This window comes from Stegostoma tigrinum, chromosome 9 (assembly GCF_030684315.1).
Source record: "Stegostoma tigrinum isolate sSteTig4 chromosome 9, sSteTig4.hap1, whole genome shotgun sequence".
Classification (NCBI taxonomy): Eukaryota; Metazoa; Chordata; class Chondrichthyes; order Orectolobiformes; family Stegostomatidae; genus Stegostoma; species Stegostoma tigrinum.
This window is the reverse complement of record NC_081362.1, coordinates 97,660,311-97,686,236: the sequence shown is the minus strand read 5'-3', so window position 1 is coordinate 97,686,236 and position 25,926 is coordinate 97,660,311. Positions and strand designations below refer to the sequence as shown.

Sequence of the window (25,926 nt, the reverse complement as noted above, 5' to 3'; positions counted from 1 at the left end):
TTAATGCAAGTACCTCCCTATTTTTAACTTCCTGCTCTCTCCTGAGGGTCATGCTGAGGAATTTGAATTTCCAGTCCTGTCAATCCCTCAGCTTTATCTCCATTGTTACCACGAGACGTTAGCTCTGCAAAGTTGTTTCTGTTTCTATTTTCTTTTGTTTCTGTTTCTATTTTCTTTTGCTTTATGCATTTAATTTCAGTTTATGCGAATTGTTTCCATGAGAAAATCAAAAGAAAAATTTTTTTTTTAAGTCCTTTGACATTTTGCAACAGTGTTCATCATTCAAAGACTTTCAGATTGTTGACTTATTTTTACTTTCTAACAGCATTTCCTTGGAGCTGTTACATTGAAAAGCTACCCCTGTCTCCTTCAAGAGTTTCACTTCATCTCTTCTCCATCTCAGACTTTAGACCATGACTGAGAGCTGTTCACTTTCAGCATTCTCCATCTGTCAGAGAAAAGAAGCCACTGACCCAGTTAAATGGAAACAGAGTTAAATGCTCCTGAAAACAGACCTCCCAAATGCTCCTGGACAAAACCATTCTTCGAAAGCAGTAAAAAAGTGGGTTTCTACATTTAAAAGGCTGCCTGTGTCCAGACATTGCTACTTTCTCCAAATCCGAGCAAAGATTCAAACACAAAACCTGCTGTTTTCCATTAATCCTTTTATTTTAGTATGAACACCATGTACGGGCAGAAAGCCACAAGACTGCAATTCTGAAAAATGAAACACCAGGGAAAGAGTACTTTCAATTTCCACACAGCTCAAACTAACACAGTGCACAAGTTTTAAAATGGAGCCATGAGGAACAAAAATCTCATTATTCAATGGGCAGCATGCAGTCTAGCATTTACTGAAGTAGGCAACCCCCTAGAAACCAATATCCATTTCAAGCCTACTGACTCCCACAGCTACCTGGAATACACCTCCTCCCACCCACCTTCCTGCCAAAATTCCATCCCCTATTCCCAATTCCTTCACCTCTGCCGCATCTGCTCTCAGGATGAGGCATTCCACTCCCGCACATCCCAGATGCCTGCGATCTTCAAGGACCACAACTATCCCCGCGCAGTGGTCGAGAACGCCCTTGACCGCGTCTCCCACATTTCCCGCAACACATCCCTCACACCACACCCCCCCCACCTAAACTGCCCCCAGACGATCCCCCTCGTTCTCACATACCACCCCACCAACCTCCGGATACAATGTATCATCCTCCGACACTTCCGCCATCTACAATCCGACCCCACCACCCAAGATATTTTTCCATCCCCACCCTTGACTGCCTTCCGGAGAGACCACTCTCTCCGCGACTCCCTTGTCCGCTCCACACTCCCCTCCAACCCCACCACACCTGGCACCTTCCCCTGCAACCGCAGGAAGTGCTACGCTTGCCCCCACAACTCCTCCCTCACCCCCATCCCAGGCCCCAAGATGACTTTCCATATTAAGCAGATGTTCACCTGCACGTCTGCCAATGTGGTATATTGTATCCATTGTACCTGGTGTGACTTCCTCTACATTGGGGAAACCAAGTGGAGGCTTGGGGACTGCTTTGCAGAACACCTCTGCTCGGTTTGCAATAAACAACTGCACCTCCCAATCGCGAACCATTTTAACTCCCCCTCCCATTCCTTAGACGACATGGCCATCCTGGGCCTCCTGCAGTGCCACAATGATGCCACCCGAAGGTTGCGGGAACAGCAACTCATATTCCGCTTGGGAACGCTGCAGCCCAATGGTATCAATGTGTACTTCACAAGCTTCAAAATCTCCCCTCCCCCCACCGCATCCCAAAACCAGCCCAGCTCGTACCCCGCCTCCCTAACCTGTTCTTCCTCTCACCTAGCCCCTCCTCCCATCTCAAGCCGCACCTTCATTTCCTACCTACTAACCTCATCCCACCCCCTTGACCTGTCCGTCCTCCCTGGACTGACCTATCCCCTCCCCACCTCCCCACCCATACTCACCTCTACAGGCTCCATCCCCGCCTCTTTAACTTGTCTGCCTCCTCTCCACCTATCTTCTCCTCTATCCATCTTCAATCCACCTCCCTCTCTCTCCCTATTTATTTCAGAATCCTCTCCCCCTCCCCCGTTTCTGATGAAGGGTCTAGGCCTGAAATGTCAGCTTTTGTGCTCCTAAGATGCTGCTGGGCCTGCTGTGTTCATCAGGTCCACACTTTGTTATCTTGGATTCTCCAGCATCTGCAGTTCACATTATCTCTGAAACAGTACATGCAGTTCTAGTTTACTGGGCAAGTGAGAGATAATCCCACAAAAAGAATTCCAGGATTCTTGCTTGCCATTGACATGATGGGATTCACTAAACTAAGAAATCCAACAATTCTGTGAATGATCAGAAAGATCCAAAGATAATCTGGAAAATTCTGAAACACCTGTTCAAAATCAAAGATAAGTTCAGGATTAAAGAAATCTAACTCATATGGTACAGACTATAACCCCGATAGGCTGTTGGCATGTTTGTTGGAAGATGCCAAATAAAAACACCCCACTGGATCTGTCCTTTCCCCTGCGACTGTGCTTTCGTTCTGCACACTGCTTCAGCTCGGTGCATACTGCTGCGTCTGCATTCTGCTGTTCCCCTGATGTTTGGGTAAGCTCTGATCAGTTTTCGTACAATTTCTCTTTGCCACTTAAACACAAGTCTCTTTCCAATTGCTGAATTCAATGCCTATTCCACTGTCACAATGTCTCATTGATGTGTGTGGGGTCCAAGTGTAAAACATCTTCCGAAACAATGGTGTTAGAAGCTACAGAATATTTTGCAGGATCTTTTCATTTCCAGCCCTTTTGAGCCACATTCTCTACACACCAGCTTAGAACTCTGCCTCCTTCTCTCAACAGAACCCGATGACCCTGACAGTGTCATCCCATCCTTATACTCTAGCTTGTTAATCTCATTGCTCTGCAAAACACATGACCTTTCATACCTGGACTGATGCCCTCAGCACATGGGCTGTTTTCACTCTTACAGAACATAGAACATAGAACAATACAGCGCACAACAGGCCCTTCGGCCCTCGATGTTGCACCGACCTGTGAACTAATCTAAGCCCCTCCCTCTACACTATCCCATCATTATCCATATGCTTATCCAAGGACTGTTTAAATGCCCATAATGTGTCTGGGTTAACTACATTGGCAGGCAGAGCGTTCCATGCCCTTACCACTCTTCTGGCTGTTACCTGTTAGAACAGTCCACTCGGATATACTTAAGCTGATCAGGTCAGGCCGAAATGGCTTTGTCAAAGGGAAATCATGTTTAACTGATTTATTGGAGATCTTTGAAGAAATAATTGAGCTGTAGATAAAGGGGAACAAGTGGATGTATTGTATTTAGATTTTGCTTAGATTGGCATACCACACATTATGTCTTGCTAAGATATAATGTTTCAGCAGCTGAAGGAGCGGGAGCATCGACCAGGTAGCTGCCAGGAAGGTGAGTCACTGATTTAAAAACTTACCGTGAATAGGCGGAGGGACACTGAGCAGGAGCAGACACGGGACTGGTGAGTGAGTGAGGTAATATATTTGTGTGGTTGCGTTACCCGAAACACTACCCGGGTAGTGTCTCCCATCCTCCTCCTCTAACCAAAAAAAAAGGTTCTGTGTGCCTGATTGGTAAGGTAACAAGTTTATTTTTTATTCTTTATTTTTTAACAGTCTCTTTGGGAATTTAGAATAATGGGAACGGAGGTCAGGGCAGTTGAATGCTCCTCCTGCAGAATGTGGGAGGTAAGGGTCACCACTAGTGTCCCTGCTGACTACATTTGTGGGAAGTGCACCCAACTCCAGCTCCTCCAAAACCGCGTTAAGGAACTGGAGCTGGAGCTGGATGAACTTCGGATCATTCGGGAGGCAGAGGGGGTTATTGAGAGGAGTTACAGGGAGGTAGTCACTCCTCAAGTACAAGAAAAAGGCAGATGGGTTATGGTCAGGGGACAAAAAGGGAACCGGCAGGCAGTGCAGGGATCCCCTGTGGCCATTCCCCTCAACAATAAGTATACCGTTTTGGATACTGTTGCAGGGGACGACTTACCAGGGGAAAGCAGTGGGGCACAGGTCTCTGGCACAGAGTCTGTCCCTGCTGCTCAGAAGGGAAGGAGGAAGAGGAGCAGAGCATTAGTCATTGGGGACTCCATAGTTAGGGGGACAGATCGGAGGTTCTGTGGGTACAAGAGAGATTCATGGTTGGTGTGTTGCCTCCCAGGTGCCAGGGTGCGTGATGTCTCTGATCATGTTTTTGGGATCCTTAAGGGGGAGGGGGAGCAGCCCCAAGTCGTGGTCCACATTGGCACCAACGACATAGGTAGGAAGAGAGATGGGGATTTAAGGCAGAAATTCAGGGAGCTAGGATGGAAGCTGAGAGCTAGGACGAACAGAGTTGTTGTCTCTGGTTTGTTGCCCGTGCCACGTGCTAGTGAGGCGAGGAATAGGGAGAGAGAGGAGTTGAACATGTGGCTACAGGGATGGTGCAGGAAAGAGGGTTTTGGATTATTGAATAATTGGGGGTCTTTCTGGGGGAGGTGGGACCTCTACAAGCAAGATGGTCTTCACCTGAACCAGAGGGGTACCGATATCCTGGGGGGGAAAGTTGCTAAGGCTATTCGGGTGGGTTTAAACGAATTCAGCAGGGGGATGGGCACCAAAATTGTAGTTCGACTATAGAAAAGGTTGAGAGTAGGGTGGTCCGAAATAAAGTTTCAGGGACGCAAGATGGCACCGGCAAGCAAGAAGTTGGATTGAAGTGTGTCTACTTCAACGCCAGGAGCGCCCGGAATAAGGTGGGTGAACTTGCAGCATGGGTTAATACCTGGGACTTCGATGTTGTGGCCATTTCGGAGACATGGATAGAGCAGGGACAGGAATGGTTGTAGCAGGTTCCGGGATTTAGATGTTTCAGTAAGAACAGAGAAGATGGTAAAAGGGGAGGAGGAGTGGCATTGTTGGTGAAGGACAGTATAACAGTTGCAGAAAGGATGTTTGGGGACCCGTCAACTAAGGTAGTATGGGCTGAGGTTAGAAACAGAAAAGGAGAGGTCACCCTGTTGGGAGTTTTCTATAGGCCTCCAAATAATTCCAGAGATGTAGAGGAAAGGATAGCAAAGATGATTCTCGATAGGAGTGAGAGAGACAGGGTAGTTGTCATGGGGGACTTCAACTTTCCAAATATTGACTGGGAACACTATAGTTCGAGTACTATAGATGGGTCAGTTTTTGTCCAGTGTGTGCAGGAGGGCTTCCTGACACAGTATGTGGATAGGCCAACAAGGGGCGAAGCCACATTAGATTTGGTATTGGGTAATGAGCCTGGCCAGGTGTTAGATTTGGAAGTAGGTGAGCACTTTGGTGATAGCGATCACAATTCTGTTATGTTTACCTTAGTGATGGAAAGGGAAGGTATATACCACTGGACAAGAGTTATAGCTGGGAGAAAGGCAATTACGATGAGATTAGGCAAGATTTAGGGAGCATAGGATGGGGAAGGAAACTGCAGGGGATGGGCACATTAGAAATGTGGAGCTTACTCAAGGAAAAGCTCCTGTGTGTCCTAGATAAGTATGTACCTGTCAGGCAGGGAGGAAGCTGTAGAGTGTGGGAGCCATGGTTTACAAAGGAAGTGGAATCTCTGGTCAAAAGGAAGAAGAAGGCTTATGTTAGGATGAGATGTGAAGGCTTAGTTAGGGCGCTTGAGGGCTATGGGGTAGCCAGGAAAGACCTAAAGAGAGAGCTCAGAACAGCCAGGAGGAGACATGAGAAGTTGTTGGTGGATAGGATCAGGGTAATTTATATGTATTTAAGGAATAAAAGAATGACGAGAGTAAGATTAGGGCCAATCAAGGATAGTAGTGGGAAGTTGTGTGCGGAGTCAGAGGAGATAGGGGAAGCACTGAATGAATATTATTCGGCAGTATTCACTCTAGAAAGCGACAATGTTGTTGAGGAGAATACTGAGATACAGGCTACTAGACCAGGTGGGATTGAGGTTCACAAGGAAGAGGTATTAGAAATCCTACAGAGGGTGAAGATAGATAAGTCCCCTGGGCCAGATGGGATTTATCCTCAGATCCTCTGGGAAGCCAGGGAGGAGATTGCCGAGCCTTTGGCAATGATCTTTAACTCGTCATTGACTACAGGAACAGTGCCAGATGACTGGAGGATAGCAAATGTGGTTCCCCTGTTCAAGAAGGGGAGTAGAGACAACCCTGGTAATTATAGGCCAGTGAGCCTTACTTCAGTTGTTGGTAAAGTGTTGGAAAAGGTTATAAGAGATAGGATTTATAATCATCTAGAAAAGAATAAATTGATTAGGGATAGTCAGCACGGTTTTGTGAAGGGTAGGTCGTGCCTCACAAACCTTATTGAGTTCTTTGAGAGGGTGACCAAACAGGTAGATGAGAGTAAACCGGTTGATGTGGTGTATATGGATTTCAGCAAGGTGTTCGATAAGGCTCCCCACAATAGGCTATTGTACAAAATGTGGACGAATGGAATTGTGGGAGGTATAGCAGTTTGGGTTGGAAATTGGCTTGCTGAAGGAAGACAGAGGGTGGTGGTTGATGGGAAATGTTCATCCTGGAGACCAGTTACTAGTGGTGTACCGCAAGGGTCGGTGTTGGGTCCACTGCTGTTTGTCATTTTTATAAATGACCTGGATGAGGGCATAGAAGCATGGGTTAGTAAATTTGCAGACGACACTCAGGTCGGTGGAGTTGTGGATAGTGACGAAGGATGCTGTAGGTTGCAGAGAGACATAGATAAGCTGCAGAGCTGGGCTGACAGGTGGCAAATGGAGTTTAATGCAGACAAGTGTGAGGTGATGCACTTTGGTAGGAGTAACCGGAATGCAAAGTACAGGGCTAATGGTAAGATTCTTGGTAGTATAGATGAGCAGAGAGATCTCGGTGTCCATGTACACAGATCCTTGAAAGTTGCCACCCAGGTTGACAGGGCTGTTAAGAAGGCATGCAGTGTTTTAGCTTTTATTAATAGAGGGATCGAGTTCTGGAACCAAGAGGTTATGCTGCAGCTATACGAAACTCTGTTGCGGCTGCACTTGGAGTATTGTGTCCAGTTCTGGTCACCGCATTATAAGAAGGATGTGGAAGCTTTGGAAACGCTGCAGAGGAGATTTACTAGGAAGTCGCCTGGTATGGAGGGAAGGTCTTACGAGGAAAGGCTGAGGAACTTGAGGCTGTTTTCATTAGAGAGAAGAGCATAGCTTTAAATTGAGGGGTGAAAGATATAGGACAGATGTCAGAGGTGGTTTCTTTACTCAGAGAGTAGTAAGGGAATGGAATGCTTTGCCTGCAATGGTAGTAGATTCACCAAATTTAGGTACATTTAAGTCGTCATTGGACAAGCATATGGACGTACATGGAATAGTGTAGGTTAGATGGGTTGAGATCGGTATGACAGGTTGGCACAACATCGAGGGCCGAAGGGCCTGTACTGTGCTGTAATGTTGTATGTTCTATGTTCTAAACAAAACTGACCCCTGTACATTTTATCTCTACTTTTTGTTAATTAACCAATCTTCGATTCATGCCAATATGTTTGCCCCAACATCACGAGCCTCTTAACTTCCACAGTACCCTTTGAGGTGGCCCCTTATCAAATTTCTTTGGAAATCTCAACACAGTCTATCTACTGGTTCCTCTTTTGCTATAACATGGGTTAACCATGATATTCCTCTCACAAACCTGTGTTGCCTCTGCTTGATTACTTTGAATTTATCCAGATGCTTGCCTTCTCCTCTAGCATTTTATCTGTTGACAGATGTTAAGCAACAGGCCTGCGATTTCCTAGTTCCTGTCTCCCTCTCTTTTTAAACAAGGGCATTGCCTTTGTTATTTTCCACCCAAGTTCAAACTTGCCTGAATCATGAGATCTTTGGAAAACTCATACCAATGCTCCAACAATTTCACTAGGCACTTCTTGTAAGATTCTAGATGAAGGCTAACAGGAGTAGGGCTCTTGTCGGGTCACAGCTCCAACAATTTACTCATTACCCCTTCCCTGCCCTTTGCAATTTGCTGAGTTCCTGAATTCCTCACCCCTTTCCATTTCCAGATGTACAGCTATTTCTGAAATATTGTTTGCAGTAAGGTCTGATCAAAAGGATTCGGGGTAATTCAAGGTGGAGGATGAGAATAAATTGTGGTTGTAAAAGCAGTTGAGGTATTTTCAATCTTGGAGCTGGATTCCCTTAAATTCCAGGAGCAGTAATTACTATTTCATAACCTGTTACATTTTTTTGTAATGTTGCTAAAACAGATGAAAACAATGGCACTTTAAAAAGGGAGGAAGGAAGACAAATGCAGCGCCCACATGGTGGGAAGTGAAACAACAGAGACAGATACTTGCACTGCAGTCAGACCCAGCAGCGAACCTTCACAGATACTGCCTGTGCTCTCTAGTATCAAGTATTTCTGGACATTGGAGTTTGTCTAAAATAAAACAAACAGTTAAATTCTCAAAAGCCTCTGTGGGGTGATCACAGGCAGAGAGCAGCTTAGTGCCTCGCTTTCTTTTTAACGTACAATACTGAGCAGAGATGGTTCATTTTTAGTTTATATGTTATTATTGAGACCTGTCTGAACAAACTTTAACAACATAAAACATAGGCACTCTTAGCCTGGAGCAGTGTTTTTCAAGCAGCTATTTTCTGCGTCTGTAGATTGTTAAGGTGCTAAACTGGCCTTTAGGAGAGTGATGTGCTCTTCCTGTTGGATGTGGGAGTTTAGGGAGAGTTTCCATGTTACTGATGCTTACGTCAGCAGGAAGTGTGTTTGGTTACAAATCCAACCGGATTGCCTTGTTGAAATGGCAGTCAGAGACAATGAGGAATTTACAGGAGCTAGGGAGTGTGAGGGATGGCAGTTGCAGGAAAGGAGATAAAGTCAGGGAGATGGGTGGCCTCCAGGAAAAGTAGGAGAGAGAGGCAGGTCATGCAGGAGCCTCCTGTGGTGACCCTATCTCAAAACAAGTGCACTGTTTTGGAAAATGTAGGGCCTGATGGACTGAGTGCTACTGACAGCCAGGTATCTCGTACCAAGACTGGCTGGAAAGTAACATGGGGCATGTCAGGTTCCAAGCGACTGATTGTGATAGAGGACTGTCCGGTCAGAGACAGCAATAGATGTTTCTGCGGCCAGCAATGAGGCATCAGAATGGCGTGTTACCTCCCTGTTGCCATGATCCAGGGTATCCTGGAGATGGGACAGAATATTCTCAACAGATAAGATTCTGAGGTGGGAATATAGGAAGCAAGGCAGGAATTTAAAAATTAGGTCCTCAAAGGTAGTGATACCTGGATTATTCCTGGTGCTGTTAAGGGTAGGAATAGGAGGACAGAGCAGACAAATGTGTGCCTGAGGAGTTGGTGCAGGGGAGAAGGATATACATTTTTGGATCATTGGAATCTCTGCTGGGGGAGAAGTGACCTCTATAAAAAGGATGGGTTACACCTGAATTGGAAGGGGATTGATATACTGGAGGGGAGATTTTCTTGAGCTGCTCAGGTAGAGTTAAACTAGCATTGGGGGTGGGGAAGGGGGTGGCTGAGGGGGTGGTAACCCAGCGAGATAGTGAGGAAAGAGATCAGTCTGAGACTGATAAAGTGGGGAAAAGGAGCAAGTCAAACAGTCAGAGCAGGCAGGAAGAAAGCAGAGAACGAGGTCAGACTGATACATTAATGCATTTATTTCAATGCAAGAAGTCTAACAGGTAAGGCACATGAACTCAGGGCACGGTTGGGAACATGGGACTGAGATACCATGGTGATTACAGAGACTTGGCTCAGGGACGGGCAGGATTTGCAGCTTAATGTTCCAGGGTATAGATGCTAAAGAATGGATAGAAAGGCAAACAAGAGAGGAGGGGGGAGTGGTGGTTTTGATTAAGGATAATATTAAGGCTGTGCTTACAGAGAATATTCCTGGAAATACATCCAGTGAAGTTATTTGAGTGGAACTGAGAAATAACAAAGGAACGATCACGTTATTGAACCCCCTCCGCTCACCAATAGTCAGTAGGAAATTGAGAAACAAATTTGGAAGGAGGTCTCAGTTATCTGCATGACAGAGAGAAATGTGCTCAGTGTGTACAAGAAAACTTTCTGATCATGTGGATGTACCTACTGGAGAAGGAGCAAAACGTGACCTAGTCTTGGGAAATAAGGCAGGACAAGTGACTGAGGTGTCACTGGGAGAGCACTTTGCATCAATGATCATAATTCTGTTAGTTTTAAAATAAAAGTTAAAGATAAATTGGAAGAAGGCCAGTTTTGATGGTATTAAACCAGAACTTTCAAAAGTCGATTGAGGTGGATATTTGCAGGTATAAGGATGGCTGAAAAATGGGAAGCCTTCAAAAATGAGAAAACGAGAGTCCAGAGACAGCATGTTCCTGTTAGGGTGAAGGGCAAGGCTGGTAGGTGTAGGGAATGTTCAATAACTGGGGAAATTGAGGTTCTGGTCAAGAAAAAGATGAAAGCATATGTCAGGTATAGACCGCAGTGATTGAATGAATCCATTGAAGAGTATAACAGCAGGAGAAGTATACTTATAGTGGAAATTAGGAGGGCGAGAAGGGGACATGAGATAACTTTGGCAAGTAAATTTGAGGAGAATCCAAAGGGATTGTACAAATACATTAAGGACAAAAGGGTAATAGGGAGAGAATGGGACGCCTTAACTATCAGCAAGACTGCTCATGTGTGGAACTGCAGGAGATGGGGCAGATTCTGAATAAGTATTATGCACCAGCGTTTACTGTGGAGAAGGATGCGGAAGAAAGGGAACGTGGGGAAATAAATTGCAACATCTTTTAAAAAGTGTCCACATTATAGAGGAGGAGGCGCTGGACACCTTAAACTCCATAAAGATGGATAAATTCCTGGGACCTGATCAGGTGTACCCCAGAACTCTGTGGGAAACTTGCGAAATGATTGCTCGGCCCCTTGCTGAGATATTTATATCATCGATCGTCACAGGTGAGGTGCTGGAAGACTGAAGGTTGGCTAAACATGGTGCCGTTATTGAAGAAAGGTGGTAAAGATAAGCCAGGGACCTATAGACTGGTGAGCCTGACATCAGTGTGGGCAAGTCATTCGTGAGAATTCTACGGTATTGGATCTGCCGGTATGTGGAAAGGCAAGGACTGATCAGGGACAGTCAACATGGCTCTCTGTGGTGGAAGTTGTGACCACAAATTTGTTGGAGTGTTTTGAAGAAATAACAAAGAGGATTGATGAGGGCAGAGTGGTGAATGTGATTGATACAAATTCCAGTAAGGTGTTCAACAGGTTACTGATGGCGGACTGGTTAGTAAGGTTAGATCAGATGGAACAGAGGGAGAACTAGCCATCTGGATACAGAACTGCCTCAAAGGTATAAGACAGAGGATGCTGATGGAGGGTTGCTTTTCAGACTGGAGGCCTGTGACCAGCGGTGTGTCACAGGGATTGGTGCTGGGCCCACTGCTTTTTATCATTTACGTAAATGATTGGGATGTGCATAAAGGAGATGTGGTTAGTAAGTTTACAGATTACACTAAAGTTGGAGGTGAAGTGGACAGGGAAGAAGATTACCTCAGAGTACAACAGGATTTTGATCAAATGGGCTAATGGGGTGAGGGGTGGTGGGCGGAGTTTGATTTAATCTGATTTCTGCATTTTAAAAAGGCAAATCAGGGCAGGATTTATACACTCAATGCTACTGCCCTGGTGAGTGTTGGTGAACAAAGAGACCATCATGTGCAGGTTCATAGTTCCTTAAAAGTAGATTTGCAGGTAGATAGGATAGTGAAGATGTTTGGTACATGTGTCTTTATTGGTCAGTGCATTGAGTATAGGAGTTGGTAGGGTCATGTTGCAGCTGTACAGGATATTGTTTAGAGCCTCTTTTGGAATAACTGCTCAATTCTAGTCCCCCTGCTATGGGAAGGATGTTGTGAAGCTTGAAAGGGTTCAGAAAAGATTTACAAGGATATTGCCAGGGTTGGAGGGTTTGAGCCATGCAGAGACGCTGAATAGGCTGGAACTGTGTTTCCTGGAGCAATGGAGACTGATGGGTGACTTTATGGAGGTTTATAAAAATTGACGGGCATTGATGGGGTAAATAGGCAAGGTATTTTCACGGGGGTGGGGAGACGAAAATTAGAGGGCGTAGTTTTAAGGTGAGGGTGGTGAATGTATGGAGTGAGCTGCCTGAGAAGGTGGTGAAGGCTGGCATAATTACAACATTTAAAAGGCTTCTGGATGGGTACAGGAATAGGACGGGTTTAGAGGGACATGGGCCAAATGCTGGCAAATGGAGCCAGATTAATTTAGGATATCTGGTCAGCATGGACGAGTTGGACCGAAGGGTCTGTTTCCGTGCTGTATGGCTCTATGACTCTGTGACCCTAAAATACCTAGTCAATTCATCCTCCATCTCCTCATTTTCCATTCTTGATTCCAGAGACACATTTTCTGTTGGACAAAAGCTCAATTTGTTCACTCTTTTCTTTAAAGAATGCCTTGAGGAACTCTCATTATTTTCTTTGATATTTCAAGCTCGCTTTCTCTAATCTGCTAATGATTCCATCTTTGTTGATGTTTCATCCTTCTTTTCTGTTTAAAAAATAATTCTGTCCAATCTCTGATCTGTCATCAATATTTCCACAAGAATATGCATTTCTTTTCTTGCAGTTTGATCCTATCCATTTTGTGAGTGAATCTGGATGTTGGGTCTTTTTGTGTAGTCCATCACTAATTACTGAATGCTCCTCCTTAGAATCCTTGATGTGCCTTTAATGAGCTGTTGAAATCCTGTTGATATTTTACAGAAACCTGGGATCCAGATTTATTCCCTATTTTCCTGGGCCGTCTGTTCATTCTCCTACTGTTTCTGGCCATTGCTGTCATCGTTTTGCTCCATGTAAACCAAACGGCATGCTTCACCAAAACATCAAGATAGTGCAGGTAAATTGAAACTGTCATAGACTCGTCAATGTTAACAGTACAAAAAGAGACCTTTTAGCTCCTCATATCTGCACTGGTCAACGAAGGCCTGATAACACTCATCCCACTTTTCCTGAAAGGAGATCAGAGCACGAAATTCTCAGAGTGCTGCCAAACAACCGTGAGGATTTATGATCAGGACTTACACAATTGAAAGTAGGCCCTTGGGTAGTGTTGTGGAACAGAGAGACCTAGGGGTTCAGGTACATAATTCTTTGAAGTTTGCATCACATGTAGACAGTGTGAGTATGAAGCTGGTTTGCACATTTGCCTTCGTTGGTCAGACCTTTGAAGTATTAGAGATGTAGAGGTTGTTCGAGACATTGGTGAGACCTCTTCCGGTGCTTTGTGTCCAGTCCTGTTCACTTTATTAGAGGAAGGACATTATTAAATTGAAGAGGTTTTGGAAGTGACTGACATGGCTGTTGCCGGGACTGGGGGCGGTTTGTGTTCGAAGGAAAGGTTGGATAGGCTGGGACCTTTCTCACTGGAGTGTAGGAGTTTGAGGGATGACCTTATAGAGGTTTATAAAATCATGAGGGTTACAGATAGGGTGAATGGCAGATGCTATTTCCCTTGGGTGGAGGATTTCCAGACCAGGAGCATATGTTTAAGGTGAGAGGACAAAGATTTAAAAAGGACTTGAGGTGCAAGATTTTTACACAGAGACTGGTTCATGTGTGGAATGAACTGCCAGTGGAAGTGGGGGATGCAGGCACAGTTACAAAGTTTGAAAGACATTCAGATAACATAAGAACAAAAGAACATATGTCAATAAGAACGATGAGCAGGAGTAGGCCATCTGGCCCCTCGAGCCTGCCCCACCATTTAATAAGATCATGGCTGACCTTCTTGAGACTCAGCTCCACTTACCCGCCCACTCACCATAACCCTTAATTCCTTTACTGTTTAAAAATTTATCTATCCTTGCCTTAAAAACATTCGGTGAGGTAGCTTCAACTGCTTCATCGGGCAGGGAATTCTACAGATTCACAATCCTTTGGGTGAAGAAGTTCCTCCTGACCTCAGTCCTACAGCTACTTCCCTTTATTTTGAGGCGATGCCTTTTAGTCCTAGTTTCTCCTGCTAGCGGAAACAACCTCCCTGCTTCCACCTTGTCTATTCCCTTCATAATCTTATATGTTTCTATAAGATCTCCCCTCATTCTTCTGAATTCCGATCAGTATAATCCCAGTCTACTCAGTCTCTCCTCATAATCCAACCCTCTCAACTCTGGAATCAACCAAGTGAATCTCCTCTGCAGCCCCTCCAGGGTTAGGATATCTCTTCACAAGTAAGGAGACCAAAACTGCACACAGTACCCCAGGTGTGGCCTCACCAGGAGCCTATACAGCTGCAGCACAGCCTCCCTGTATTTAAACTCCATCCCTCGAGCAGTGGCAGACAAAATTCCATTTGCCTTTTTAATAACCTGCTGCACCTGCAATCCTTTCAGCGATTCAAGCACAAGGATACCCAAGTCTCTGCGCAGCAGCGTACTGTAATTTTTTACCATTTAAAACATAGTTCATTTTGCTGTTGTCTTTGGATGACCTCACACTTAACAATATTGTACTCCATCTGCCAGACCTTTGCCCACTCACTTAGACTATTTATATCCCCCTGTAGACTTTCAGTGCCTTCTGCACACTTTGCTCTACCACTCACCTCAGTGTCACCTGCAAATTTTGACACACCACACTTAGTCCCCAACTCCAAATCATATGTGTAAATTGTAAACAATTGAGGTCCCAACACTGATCCCTGAGGCTTAAGTGCATGGGTAAGCAATGTTTTGGAGGAGTACAGGCCAAGCACAGTCAGGTGGGGATAGTTTAGTTTGCGATGGTAGTTGGCATGGACTGGATGGACTGAGGGTGCGTTTCCATGCTGTATTACTGTATGGCTCCAACCATTGGATCTTCACAGTTTTTTTAGGCAGGTTTTTCCAATAATTAAGGTATTTAACCCCATCTCTTATTTCCTTAAAAGATTTGCTTCACTCTTTGTCCAGTAAAAAAAAACGTAATCCACAGGAAAAATTAAACTGTTCTCATTATTTCCAAGAAATCACACGGCAAGAGCTTTTACAATCCAGGGAATCTCCAAATAGCACAACGTTCAGTAGTTTTTCCCAAGTAGTTTTTACATGTGGATATGTATTCCAAATGGGTAAAGGTAACAATTAGAAAATATAAGGAGTTATTTGTGTTTGTCGTGTCTAGCCTCTAACAGTTATCACACTGCAGGAAGAGCATTAATGAAGGTATAATGGAGCCTTTAATTCTCATGAGGATTGGATGAATCAGCTTGGGAAATCCAGCTTGGAAGATTCATTGAGAGAGTTTTTTTGGGATAACTCCCTCGAGCAGTATGTTCTAACATTAATCAGATACTTTAGACCTGGCAATGTGCATCGCAAATGGACCTCTCAGTAAAATTGATCATAAGTTGATACAATTTCATGTCAATTTGGAGGTGGAGAAGTGTGGATCTAAAGCTATTTTCTCAAAGTTAAATAGCAGCTATTATAAGGCGATAAGACCAGCTAAAGTGAACTGAGAAAATAAGTTACTCAGTAGAGAAACAGTGCCAGACTTTGAAGGCGATAGCTGATGAATCTCATCAGAGAGTGTGTGAACACAATGCCAAGAGGAGGCCATTGAGCACCTTGTATCAGATCTGCCTTTCAATAAGATCATGGCTGATCTGATTATTCTCAACTCCATTTCTACTTGCTCCCCATGACAATTGATTCCCTGCCCCATTAAAAATCTATCTCACCTCGATTACCCAGCCTCGACAGCCCCATCTACAGAATCCCACAGATTCACATCCCTCAGTGAGAAGAAATTCCCCCTCGTCTCTGTCTTAAAATGCACCCCCTCTTTCTGAGATGACACCCTCTCATCTGAGACTCTCGCACAGGGGAAAACCACTTCGCCATGTCGACACTATCACATTCCACAAAGCTAACCGGCCAGGAGTGACATGTTCTCTATCTCTGCTCGTTTCAAAATAAGAGTCTGACATTGGCAATTTTCCAATCCTCTGGGCCTTTTCCAGCAATCAAAGATTCCTGGAAGGTTACTCCCAGTGCATCCACTATGTCTGTAGTTACTTGCTTTAATATTCTGGGATACATCCCATGGGTTGAGGGGATTTATCAGACTTAGCCTCATTTGACCTTCCCGCTCCACCCCCATGTGCCTGCCAGTCCTCAGAGCTGGAACTGATTCCCCAGTGTGGGAGACAAGCTCCATTCACTCCAATTTGTCTGACGATTGCTCCCACAAACTCATGCGGCTCATTGAAGAGTGGCACAGCACATTCCTGTTCTTCCTGGGATCATCCCAGGCCCAGATAAGGAACCGACTGGGAAATGGGAGCTCCACAGTCTGGGTTTCCTGTCCAGTGCTTCAGGAGATTTCCACAATGGGTTTAGCTGCTCATTTTACAAAACCCATGGTCAGTGTCTAAATGCAATATCCAGTCCACTCCAGTTCTGAGTCAGCAGGGACGGGGCCCTGAGGGAGTGAGTCCCTGTGTGGGAGCGAGGCAGTGAACTGGGCAGAGAACAGCAGGTACCAGGCAGAGGGATGGCTCGAGGTGAGGAACAGGGGGAGATGGGCAGGGGGCAGGGGGATTGCTCGAGGGAAGGAACAGGGGGAAATGGGCAGGGGGCAGGGGGATTGCTCGAGGGGAGGAACAGGGGGAAGTGTGCAGTGTGCAGATAGATTGTCAGATTGTCAGAGGGCAGTAACCAGGGGAATATGGGCAGTGTGAGTTGTGAAGAGGATACAGCGAGATTACAGGGGGATATGGATAGTGGGGAGAAAGGGCAGAGACCTGGCAAATGGAAAACAATATGGGGAAGTGTGAAGAAAATTTTTAATATACCTAAATAAATGACAAAGAACTGGGGATGCTTGAAATCAGAAGCAACAGAAATTGCTGGAGAAACTCAGCAGGTCAGGCAGCATCTGTGGAGAAACAAAACAGAGTTAACATTTTGGGTCCAGTGACTCTTCATGGGAACTCGTTTTAATTGAAACGTTTTATTTCTCAGAGTCTTTGGAATTCACTTCATCAAAATGCAGCGGATGCAGAATCTTTAAATATTTTTAAGACTGAGGGAGGGAGAGTTTTGATGACCCTGGGTTGAAAGATTAACAGGGATCTGAAGAAATGTAGAGCTGATTTAAAATCAGCTGTGATCACATTGAATGATGGAGAGGGTTCAAAGGGTAGAGTGGCCTATCGTTGTTTTTTGTTTGTATCTTCAGAGCCTAAAGCACATCCTGGTTTCTGAGGGTGAAAGGTAGCAGGTATCGAGAGAAAGGAAATTCCCACATTTCACTTTAACTGGTCACACTGTCTGAGCATTGGTTTGCTGGGCCCTGAGAGATACAACAGACAGAACGTTGATGTTGCTGCGGCACCAAGAAGCTCTGTACCTGAAAGGACTGCATCTTCCGTTTCTGGCGTTGTTTAATGTGCTCCAACCTCAAAGAGATCTGTGTCTGAGGGACATTGCATTGTCTTTTAGGTCTAACCCCAGCCCACAATCCACCAGCTGCGGCTCCTATTGTGGTAAGTGACTGGACCAAGATGTGGATATCAGCGACAGGTTAAATTCCAGAAATGATTCAATTCATTTATTTTTAAACAGTCAGTAACGTGAGAGTGACAGTAATGGCAGTGAAGAACGATTAGCTGTTTGATATGTGCAGATAGCTGATAATACAAAGCTGCAGTTACAGAAACCATTAACGTGCAGTAAAAATGAAGATGAGGATATGAAGTGATCATTATTTTAATAATTAACAAACTGATTATTCACACACAAGAACCATTCTGAGATAGTAGTAATTCACTGATTCTCACTTGATGGAAGTATTTCGGTCATTGCAACAAGATTCCATTCTTGAGAAGGATACTCACAATAATAGCTGTTTAAAATGGCTCAGTGCGGCTCTGTGGCTCAGTGGTTCGCTCTGTTGCCTCACAGCCCGAAATCTGGGTTCGATTCCACTGCATGCAACTGTCTGTGTGGAGTTTGCCCATTCTGCACGGGTCTCCACCGGGGGCACCGCTTTCCTCCCACAGTACGAAGGTGTGGAGGTGAGGATGGATTGGCCATGGGAGTTATGGGGCAGGGTGGGATTCTTTGCTGAGGTCAGTGCAGTGTCAGTGGGCTGAATGGTCTCCTTCCACACCAAACGGATGCTATGAAAATGAAGTTTGGCACATTTCCCAAGTGAAATATCCCAGTGAGATTGACGACCCAATGTTTGTGTGATGTTGCAGGAGGATGACGGAGAGATGCATTACGCTGAACTACAAATGGGAAAGGTCACTCAGCACCAGCAGGCCACGGTCACAGTCAGTGATACAAACTCGGAGTATGCAGTTGTCAAACACACATAGTCACCTGGATGTATCCATCGCTGTTGCTGCAGGCAACAGATTCTCTCAAAGCTAACCTGCCCTATTTTTGAGCAGCATTGAGGTGCACTGAGACCCTATTAAACCTGAGATTACTGGGCACTCAGACGCTCCCAGACCCTAAGATTACTGGGCACTCAGACCCTCCCAGACCCTGAGATTACTGGGCACTCAGACCCTCCCAGACCCTGAGATTACTGGGCACTCAGACCCTCCCAGACCCTGAGATTACTGGGCACTCAGGCCATCCCAAACCCTGAGATTACTAGGCACTCAGACCCTCCCAGACCCTGATGTTACTGGGCACTCAGACCCTCCCAGACCCTGATATTACTGGGCACTCAGACCCTCCCAGACCCTGAGATTACTGGGCACTCAGACGCTCCCAGACCCTGATATTCCTGGGCACTCAGACCCTCCCAGACCCTGAGATTACTGGGTACTCAGACCCACCCAGACGCTGAGATGACTGGGCACTCAGACCCTCCCAGACCCTGAGATTACTGGGCACTCAGACCATCCCAGACCCTGAGATTACTGGGTACTCAGAGCCTCCCAGACTCTGAGATTACTGGGTACTCAGACCCACCCAGACCCTGAGATCACTGGGCACTCAGGCCATCCCAGACCCTGAGATTACTGGGCACTCAGATTCTCCCAAACCCTGATGTTACTGGGTACTCAGACCCTTCCAGTCACTGAGATTACTGGGCACTCAGACCTTCCAGGGAGCTCCGTCTCAGGACAGGGGGCAAGTCCTTTTGAACTGAGATGAGGAGGAAATTCCTCTTGGTTGAATCTTTGGAATTCTCTTCACCAGAGGCTGTGAAAACTCAATCTTTGAGGAAATTCCAGATTGAAATTGCTGGGTTTTGAGTTTCTACTGGTTTATGTAGATTATGGATGGATATGGTGCTGAGGTATAGGTTTAGCCATGATCATATTGAACATACCAACATCCCTCAGTATCTGAGATAATGGAAACTGCAGATGCTGGAGAATTCCAAGATAATAAAATGTGAGGCTGGATGAACACAGCAGGCCAAGCAGCATCTCAGGACCACAAAAGCTGACGTTTCGGGCCTAGACCCTTCATCAGAGAGGCTCTCTGATGAAGGGTCTAGGCCCGAAACATCAGCTTTTGCGCTCCTGAGATGCTGCTTGGCCTGCTGTGTTCATCCAGCCTCACATTTTATTATCCCTCAGTATCTGTTTGCATCCCTCCCACAACCCACCTTTCTTTCTCTTTTTGTGCCATCTGCAACGTTAGCTACAATGTACTCTCTCCTTCCTCCCAGTCATGAATAGAAATTGTAAACAGTTGTGGTCCTGGCATTGATCCCTGTGGAACTCACGTCTCCAACGTGAAAAAGAATCCCTTCATCCCCACTCAGTGTTTCCTCCCAGTTCTCCAACCGCAGCATATACTCCCTCCCACACTGTGGGAACTTATCTTATGGCTTAACTTTCGGTGAGGTTTCTCAGTAAACACCTTCTGAAAATCCAGCTACAACTCATTGACTGGTTCCTGTCTATACACTCTGCTTAGCAATTCCTTGGAAACCTCTAACACAGTCCCTTTCGTGAAGCCACCCTGACTCTGCTTGATTAGATTATGATTTTCCAAATGTTCTGCTGTTGCTTCCCTAAGAATTGATTCCATTATTTCACCAGCAATAGGAGTGAGGCTGTTTGACCTATAATTACCCATTTTTCACCTCCCGCCCTTCCTGAATCAGGCTGTCTCATTGGCTGGTTTTCCATTTAAAGATCTTTGGAAAATTACAACCAATGCATCCACTATCTCTGTAGCTCCCTCTTTTGGGATTCTAGGATGGAAACCATCACGGCCAGGGAATTCTCTGCCTCTCGCCCCATCAGGTTATGGAACACAACTTCTCTTGTGACTGTGATGGTAGTTAATTCCTTCGTCTCTCCTGCAGCTCCCACATCCTGCAGGTACAACACATCACCTGGCCCCACATCTCTGTTTTATTGTCTTTGTTCTTAATTTGGTTTTATTTTCAGAATTTCCTGCTGTTTATTTTAGGATTCCCCATAAATATTTCCCCTATTTATCTTCGATCTGAAAGGAGCTGACAATAGTGGGTCAAATTATCAGCAATTCCCAACCAATGAACTTACAAATTACTGTGATGTCACTCTGTTTTTACTGAACCCTGATCCTCAGCTTCACTTTATCCTGACTTTGGAAGAAACCCCACAAGCTCTGAACCAAAAAGTGAGCAAATAAATTACCCCACTTCCCCACTGCACTGCATTGCCCCACTGCCCACCAAGTCCCGGAATGGTATACGAGCCCAGGCTGGGCCTCAGTGCGGACATGCTGTCTCTTTCCTGATTGAGTGAAGCAAACTGATGCAGCTGGTTTCTGAAGGAATTTCTGACTGATGCTCGTGTTGTGGGATGTTTAACTGTTCCATTAAAGCAAATTACTGACTCAGTTCCAGCAGTGTCACACTGTTGTGTGAATATATGGATCATCTCGAGTGACTGAGGATAGGACAGAGGAATCTGCATCAATGGAAGAATTTAACAAGAAAGCCATTCCCAGATGATGACAGCCTGACACAATGAGATCCCAGAATAAAACCCAGGGTGGGGCTGGGGGTGGAGGGGAGGGGGGATAATTGAGGTGGTCAGGCAGGGCTGGGGCTATCGGAGCCTCATTGATGTTGGTGAGTGAGGCTCAGAACAGATTTGAGTGAACTTCGGGATGGGCGGGCGCTGGGGGCATGTTGGGGAGTGAAGTTGGGGGGGTGGGGGTATGGGGGCCGTAGTCGGGGGAGGGTAGGGGGTGGGTAGGGGTTTGTGGGGTGTGGTGTGGGTGCTTTGGTTGCTGGGGTGGGTGGGTGGGGCGTCGGTGTGTTGGGGGTTCGTGGTGACGGAGGATGGGGGTCATGGTGGGGTGGTTGGTGGTGACCGGCTTTGAGTGTTATCCACCCCCCATTCACTGAAAGGCAGCTCCTGCCGTGGGGAGCGGGGAGCTGTGTCACAGGATCACTGCGAAAGGTAAGATCTGTCAGCTCCAGCCTGAGGCTCGGAGCCCACACACACCAACAGCACCACCCTCCTCAGGCCAGGAATTCGCACACGGTGCTGGGGAACTCATCCTGGCCATGGGCAGGAGGAGAGGTTCTGCTCCCCAAAGCGGCAGATACCCTGTCAGAAACACCCCCACACCAAACGTTCTGAGCTTGACTCCAAACCACAGGCTGGGCCTGATAATCTCAGGCAGGCTTCAGCAAAACTGGAGTGAGGGATAGGGAGAGGGGGAATGGGATAGAGAGAGGGGAATGGGGTAGGGAGAGGGTAATTGGGTAGAGAGAGGGGAAATGGGATAGAGAGAGGGGAATGGGATAGAGAGAGGGGAATGGGGTAGAGAGACGGGAATGGGATAGGGAGAGGGGAATGGGACAGGGGGAGGGGAATGGGTTAGAGAGAGGGAAATGGGACAGAGAGAGGGGAATTGGAGAGAGAGAGGCAAATGAGATGGAGATGGGGGGATGGGATAGAGAGAGAGGAATGGGACAGAGAGAGAGGAATGGGGCAGAGAGAGGGGGTCATGGGATAGAGAGAGGAGAAGGATACAGAGAGAGAAATGGGATGGAGAAAGAGGAATGGGATAGAGAGAGGGGGAGAATGGGACAGAGAGAGAGGAGTTGGATAGAGAGAGAGGGATTGGATAGAGAGAGAGAAGAATAGGATGGGGGGGGGGTGGTAATGGGATTGAGTGAAGGGAATGGATAGAGAGAGAGGAATGGGACAGAGAGAGAGGAATGGGGCAGAGAGGGGGATAATGGGATAGAGAGAGGAGAATGGGATACAGAGAGAGAAATGGGATGGAGAAAGAGGAATGGGATAGAGAGAGGGGGAGAATGGGACAGAGAGAGATGAATGGTATAGAGAGAGAGGAATTGGATAGAGAGAGAGAAGAATAGGATGGGGGGGGCGGTAATGGGATTGAGTGAAGGGAATGGATAGAGAGAGAGGAATGGGGTGGAGAAAGACGAATGGGATAGAGAGAGGGGAATGGGATAGAGAGAGAGGGGGAATGGGACAGAGAGTGGAATGGCATAGAGAGAAGAACTGGATAGAGAGAGAGAAGAACTGGATAGAGAGAGAGAGAAGAATGAGATAGAGAGGGGGTTAATGGGATAGGGAGATGGGAATGGGATAGAGAGAGGGGAAAGGGGTACAGAAAGAAGAATGGGATAGAGAAAGAGGAATGGGATAGAGAGACAGGAATGGGCTAGAGGGAGAGAAATGGGATTGAGGGTAATGCGATAGAGAGAGAGACATGTGATAGAGAGAGAGGAATGGGATTGACAGAGGGGGACTGGTATCATCTTGTAATTGCCCAGGTATATCCTGTACACAAAAAGCAGGACAAATCTAACCGGCCAATTACTGCCCATCAGTCTCCACTCGATCATCAGTAAAGTGATGGGAGGTGTCAGTAACAGAGCTATCGAGCAGCACCTGCTCAGCAATAACCTGCTCAGTGACGCCCAGTTTGGGTTCCGCCAGGGCCACTCAGCTCCTGACCTCATTACAGCCTCGGTTCAAACATGGACAAAAGAGCTGAATTCCAGAGGGTGAGGTGAGAGTGACAGCCCTTGATATCAAGGCTGTATTCGATTGAGTGTGGAATCAAGGAGCCCTGGCAAAACTGGAATCAGTGGGTATCGGGGGGTAATCTCTCGGTGGTTGGAGTCAGACCTGACACATAGGGAGATGGTTGTGGTTGTGGGAGGTCAATCATCTCAGCTCCAGGACATCCATGTAGGTGTTCCTCAGGATAGTGTCCTAGGCCCCAACCACCTTCAGCTGCTTCATCAATTACCTTCTCTTCCTCATAAGGTCAGAAGTGGGGATGTTTGCTGAAGATTATGCACTGTTCAGCCTAATTCACACCTCCTTGTTGCATTTGAACTTGGACTGCTTCAGTATCTGAGATCTGGACAATACCCAGGCTTGGGCTGACAAGTGTTCAGTGACATTCACGCCACACAAATGCCAGGCTATAACCATCACCAATAAGAGAGAATCTAACCACTGGCCCTTGACATTCAATGATGTTACCATCGCTGTATCCCCAACATTCTGGGTGGTACCTTTGATGAGAAACTCAATTGGACTCACTCCATAAGCACAGTGGCTACAAGAGCAGGTCAGAAGCTGGGAATACTGCAGTGAGTAACTCCCGTCCTGTCTCCCCTCCAAAGCATGCCCCACCATCTACAAGGCACAAGTCAGGAGTGTGATGGAACACTCCCCACTTGCCTGGATGGGGGCAGCCCCAACAACACTCAAGAAGCTGACACCATCCAAGACAAAGCAGCCACTTGACTGGCACCACATCCACAAACATCCCACTCCCTCCACCACCGACACTCAGTAGCAGCAGTGTGTACTATCTACAAGATGCCCTGCAGAAATTCACCAAATATCCTCAGGCAGCACCTTCCAAACTCACAACCACTTCCATCTAGAAGGGCAGGAGCACCAGGTGTTTGGGAACACCACCCCCTGTGAATTCCCCTCGAAGGCACTCACCATCCTGATTTGGGAATATATCACCGTTCCTTCACTGTCACTGGGTCAACACCCCGGAATTCCCTCCCTAAGGGCATTGTGGCTCAGGCTATAGCACATGGACTGCATAGGTTCAAGAAGGCAGCTCACCCCGACCTTCTCAAGGGGCAACTAGGGGCAGGCAATAAATACTGGCCCAGCCAGCGATGCCCATTTCTCATTGGTAAGTAAAAAAAAAGTCTAATCATAGCGTAACCATGAAATTAGGTCATTCTTCTCAACATTTGACATTGGAACATAGAACATAGAACAGTACATCACAGAACAGGCCCTTCGACCCTCGATGTTGTGCCGACCTGTGAACTGATCTAAGCCCCTCCCCTTACACTATCCCATCAGTATCCCACATTCTATCCCACATTCATCGAAACCCAGGTCTGATCGAGGAACCATGCCCCAGAAACTGAACCCACTCAGGATCAGTCTGCGGTTGGGCCAAAGCTGAACATGGAGGCTCCTCACTGAAAATGGTGACAGAGGTCCATGGCAAATCACAGAGCTCAGGAACAGCAGTGTTGACAGTGAATGGCCTTGCAGCCGGGGAAATGAGAGGGAGATGCTCTACAACTGTGCGGAAACTGGGAAAGGGGTCCCAATGTGATGGCTGCCAGGCTGCTGCCAGCGTCTTGCTGGACCTTTACCCTGCTCTGGGGTATTTACAGGCCTTTACCCTACTCCCTGGTGTATTTACAGGCCTTCACCCTGCGCCCTGGGGTATTTACGGGCCTTCACCCTGCGCCCTGGGGTATTTACAGGCCTTTACCCTGCTCCCTGGGGTATTTACAGGCCTTTACCCTGCTCTGGTGTCTTTACAGGCCTTCACCCTGCTCCCTGGGGTATTTACAGGCCTTTACCCTGCTCCCTGGGGTATTTACAGGCCTTTACCCTGCTCTGAAGTATTTACAGGCCTTCACCCTGCTCCCTGGGGTATTTACAGGCCTTTACCCTGCTCCCTGGGGTATTTACAGGCCTTTACCCTGCTCCCTGGGGTACTTACAGGCCTTTACCCTGCTCTGAAGTATTTACAGGCCTTCACCCTGCTTCCTGGGGTATTTACAGGCCTTTACCCTGCTCTGGGGTATTTACAGGCCTTCACCCTGCTCCCTGGGGTATTTACAGGCTTTTACCCTGCTCTGGGGTATTTACAGGCTTTTACCCTGTTTCCTGGGGTATTTACAGGCTTTTACCCTGCTCTGGGGTATTTACAGGCTTTTACCGTGCTCCCTGGGGTATTTACAAGCTTTTACCCTGCTCTGGGGTATTTACAGGCCTTTACCCTGCTCCCTGGGGTATTTACGGGCTTTTACCCTGCTCTGGGGTATTTACAGGCCTTTACCCTGCTCCCTGGGGTATTTACAGGCTTTTACCCTGCTCTGGGGTATTTACAGGCCTTTACCCTGTTCCCTGGGGTATTTACTGGCCTCTACCCTGCTCTGGGGTATTTACAGGCCTTTACCCTGTTCCCTGGGGTATTTACGGGCCTTTACCCTGCTCTGGGGTATTTACAGACCTTTACCCTGTTCCCTGGGGTATTTACAGGCCTTTACCCTGCTCTGGGGTATTTACAGGCCTTTACCCTGTTCCTTGGGGTATTTACAGGCCTTTACCCTGCTCCCTGGGGTATTTACAACCAATTCCTGGTTGTTTGAGGAATTCTGGCTCCAAGTTGGTGAGATCGGACATATCAGGGAGGGGGGAACGTTACCTGGACACTGTTTCCGGAGGCAGTCACTCTCTTTGGACTAAAAGCATCAGTAATTGGTCAGCAACAGGAGAGTGTGATTATGAGTGAGGGAGATAAAGGAATCCAGGAGGTCGTGCTGAAGGAC

At 46.7% G+C, this 25,926-nt stretch overlaps 1 protein-coding gene across 3 annotated transcripts in view; it reads left to right on the top strand.

Moving 5' to 3' along the window:
• LOC132210024 (uncharacterized) overlaps positions 1-19,471 on the top strand; it is a 36,414-nt gene extending 16,943 nt beyond the window's left edge. For 2 of the 3 annotated variants that reach the window (XR_009446188.1, XR_009446189.1), the window contains exons 4-6: positions 12,856-12,991; positions 17,317-17,623; positions 18,341-19,471. Coding sequence is in view for 1 of the 3 variants with exons in the window: in XM_059648792.1 (XP_059504775.1) it covers positions 12,856-12,986 (131 nt within the window). In the remaining 2 variants the exon portion in view is untranslated. The remainder of the gene's footprint in view (positions 1-12,855; positions 12,992-17,316; positions 17,624-18,340) is intronic. The other variant, XM_059648792.1, reaches the window with a different exon arrangement.
• Positions 19,472-25,926: the final 6,455 nt, after the last annotated feature.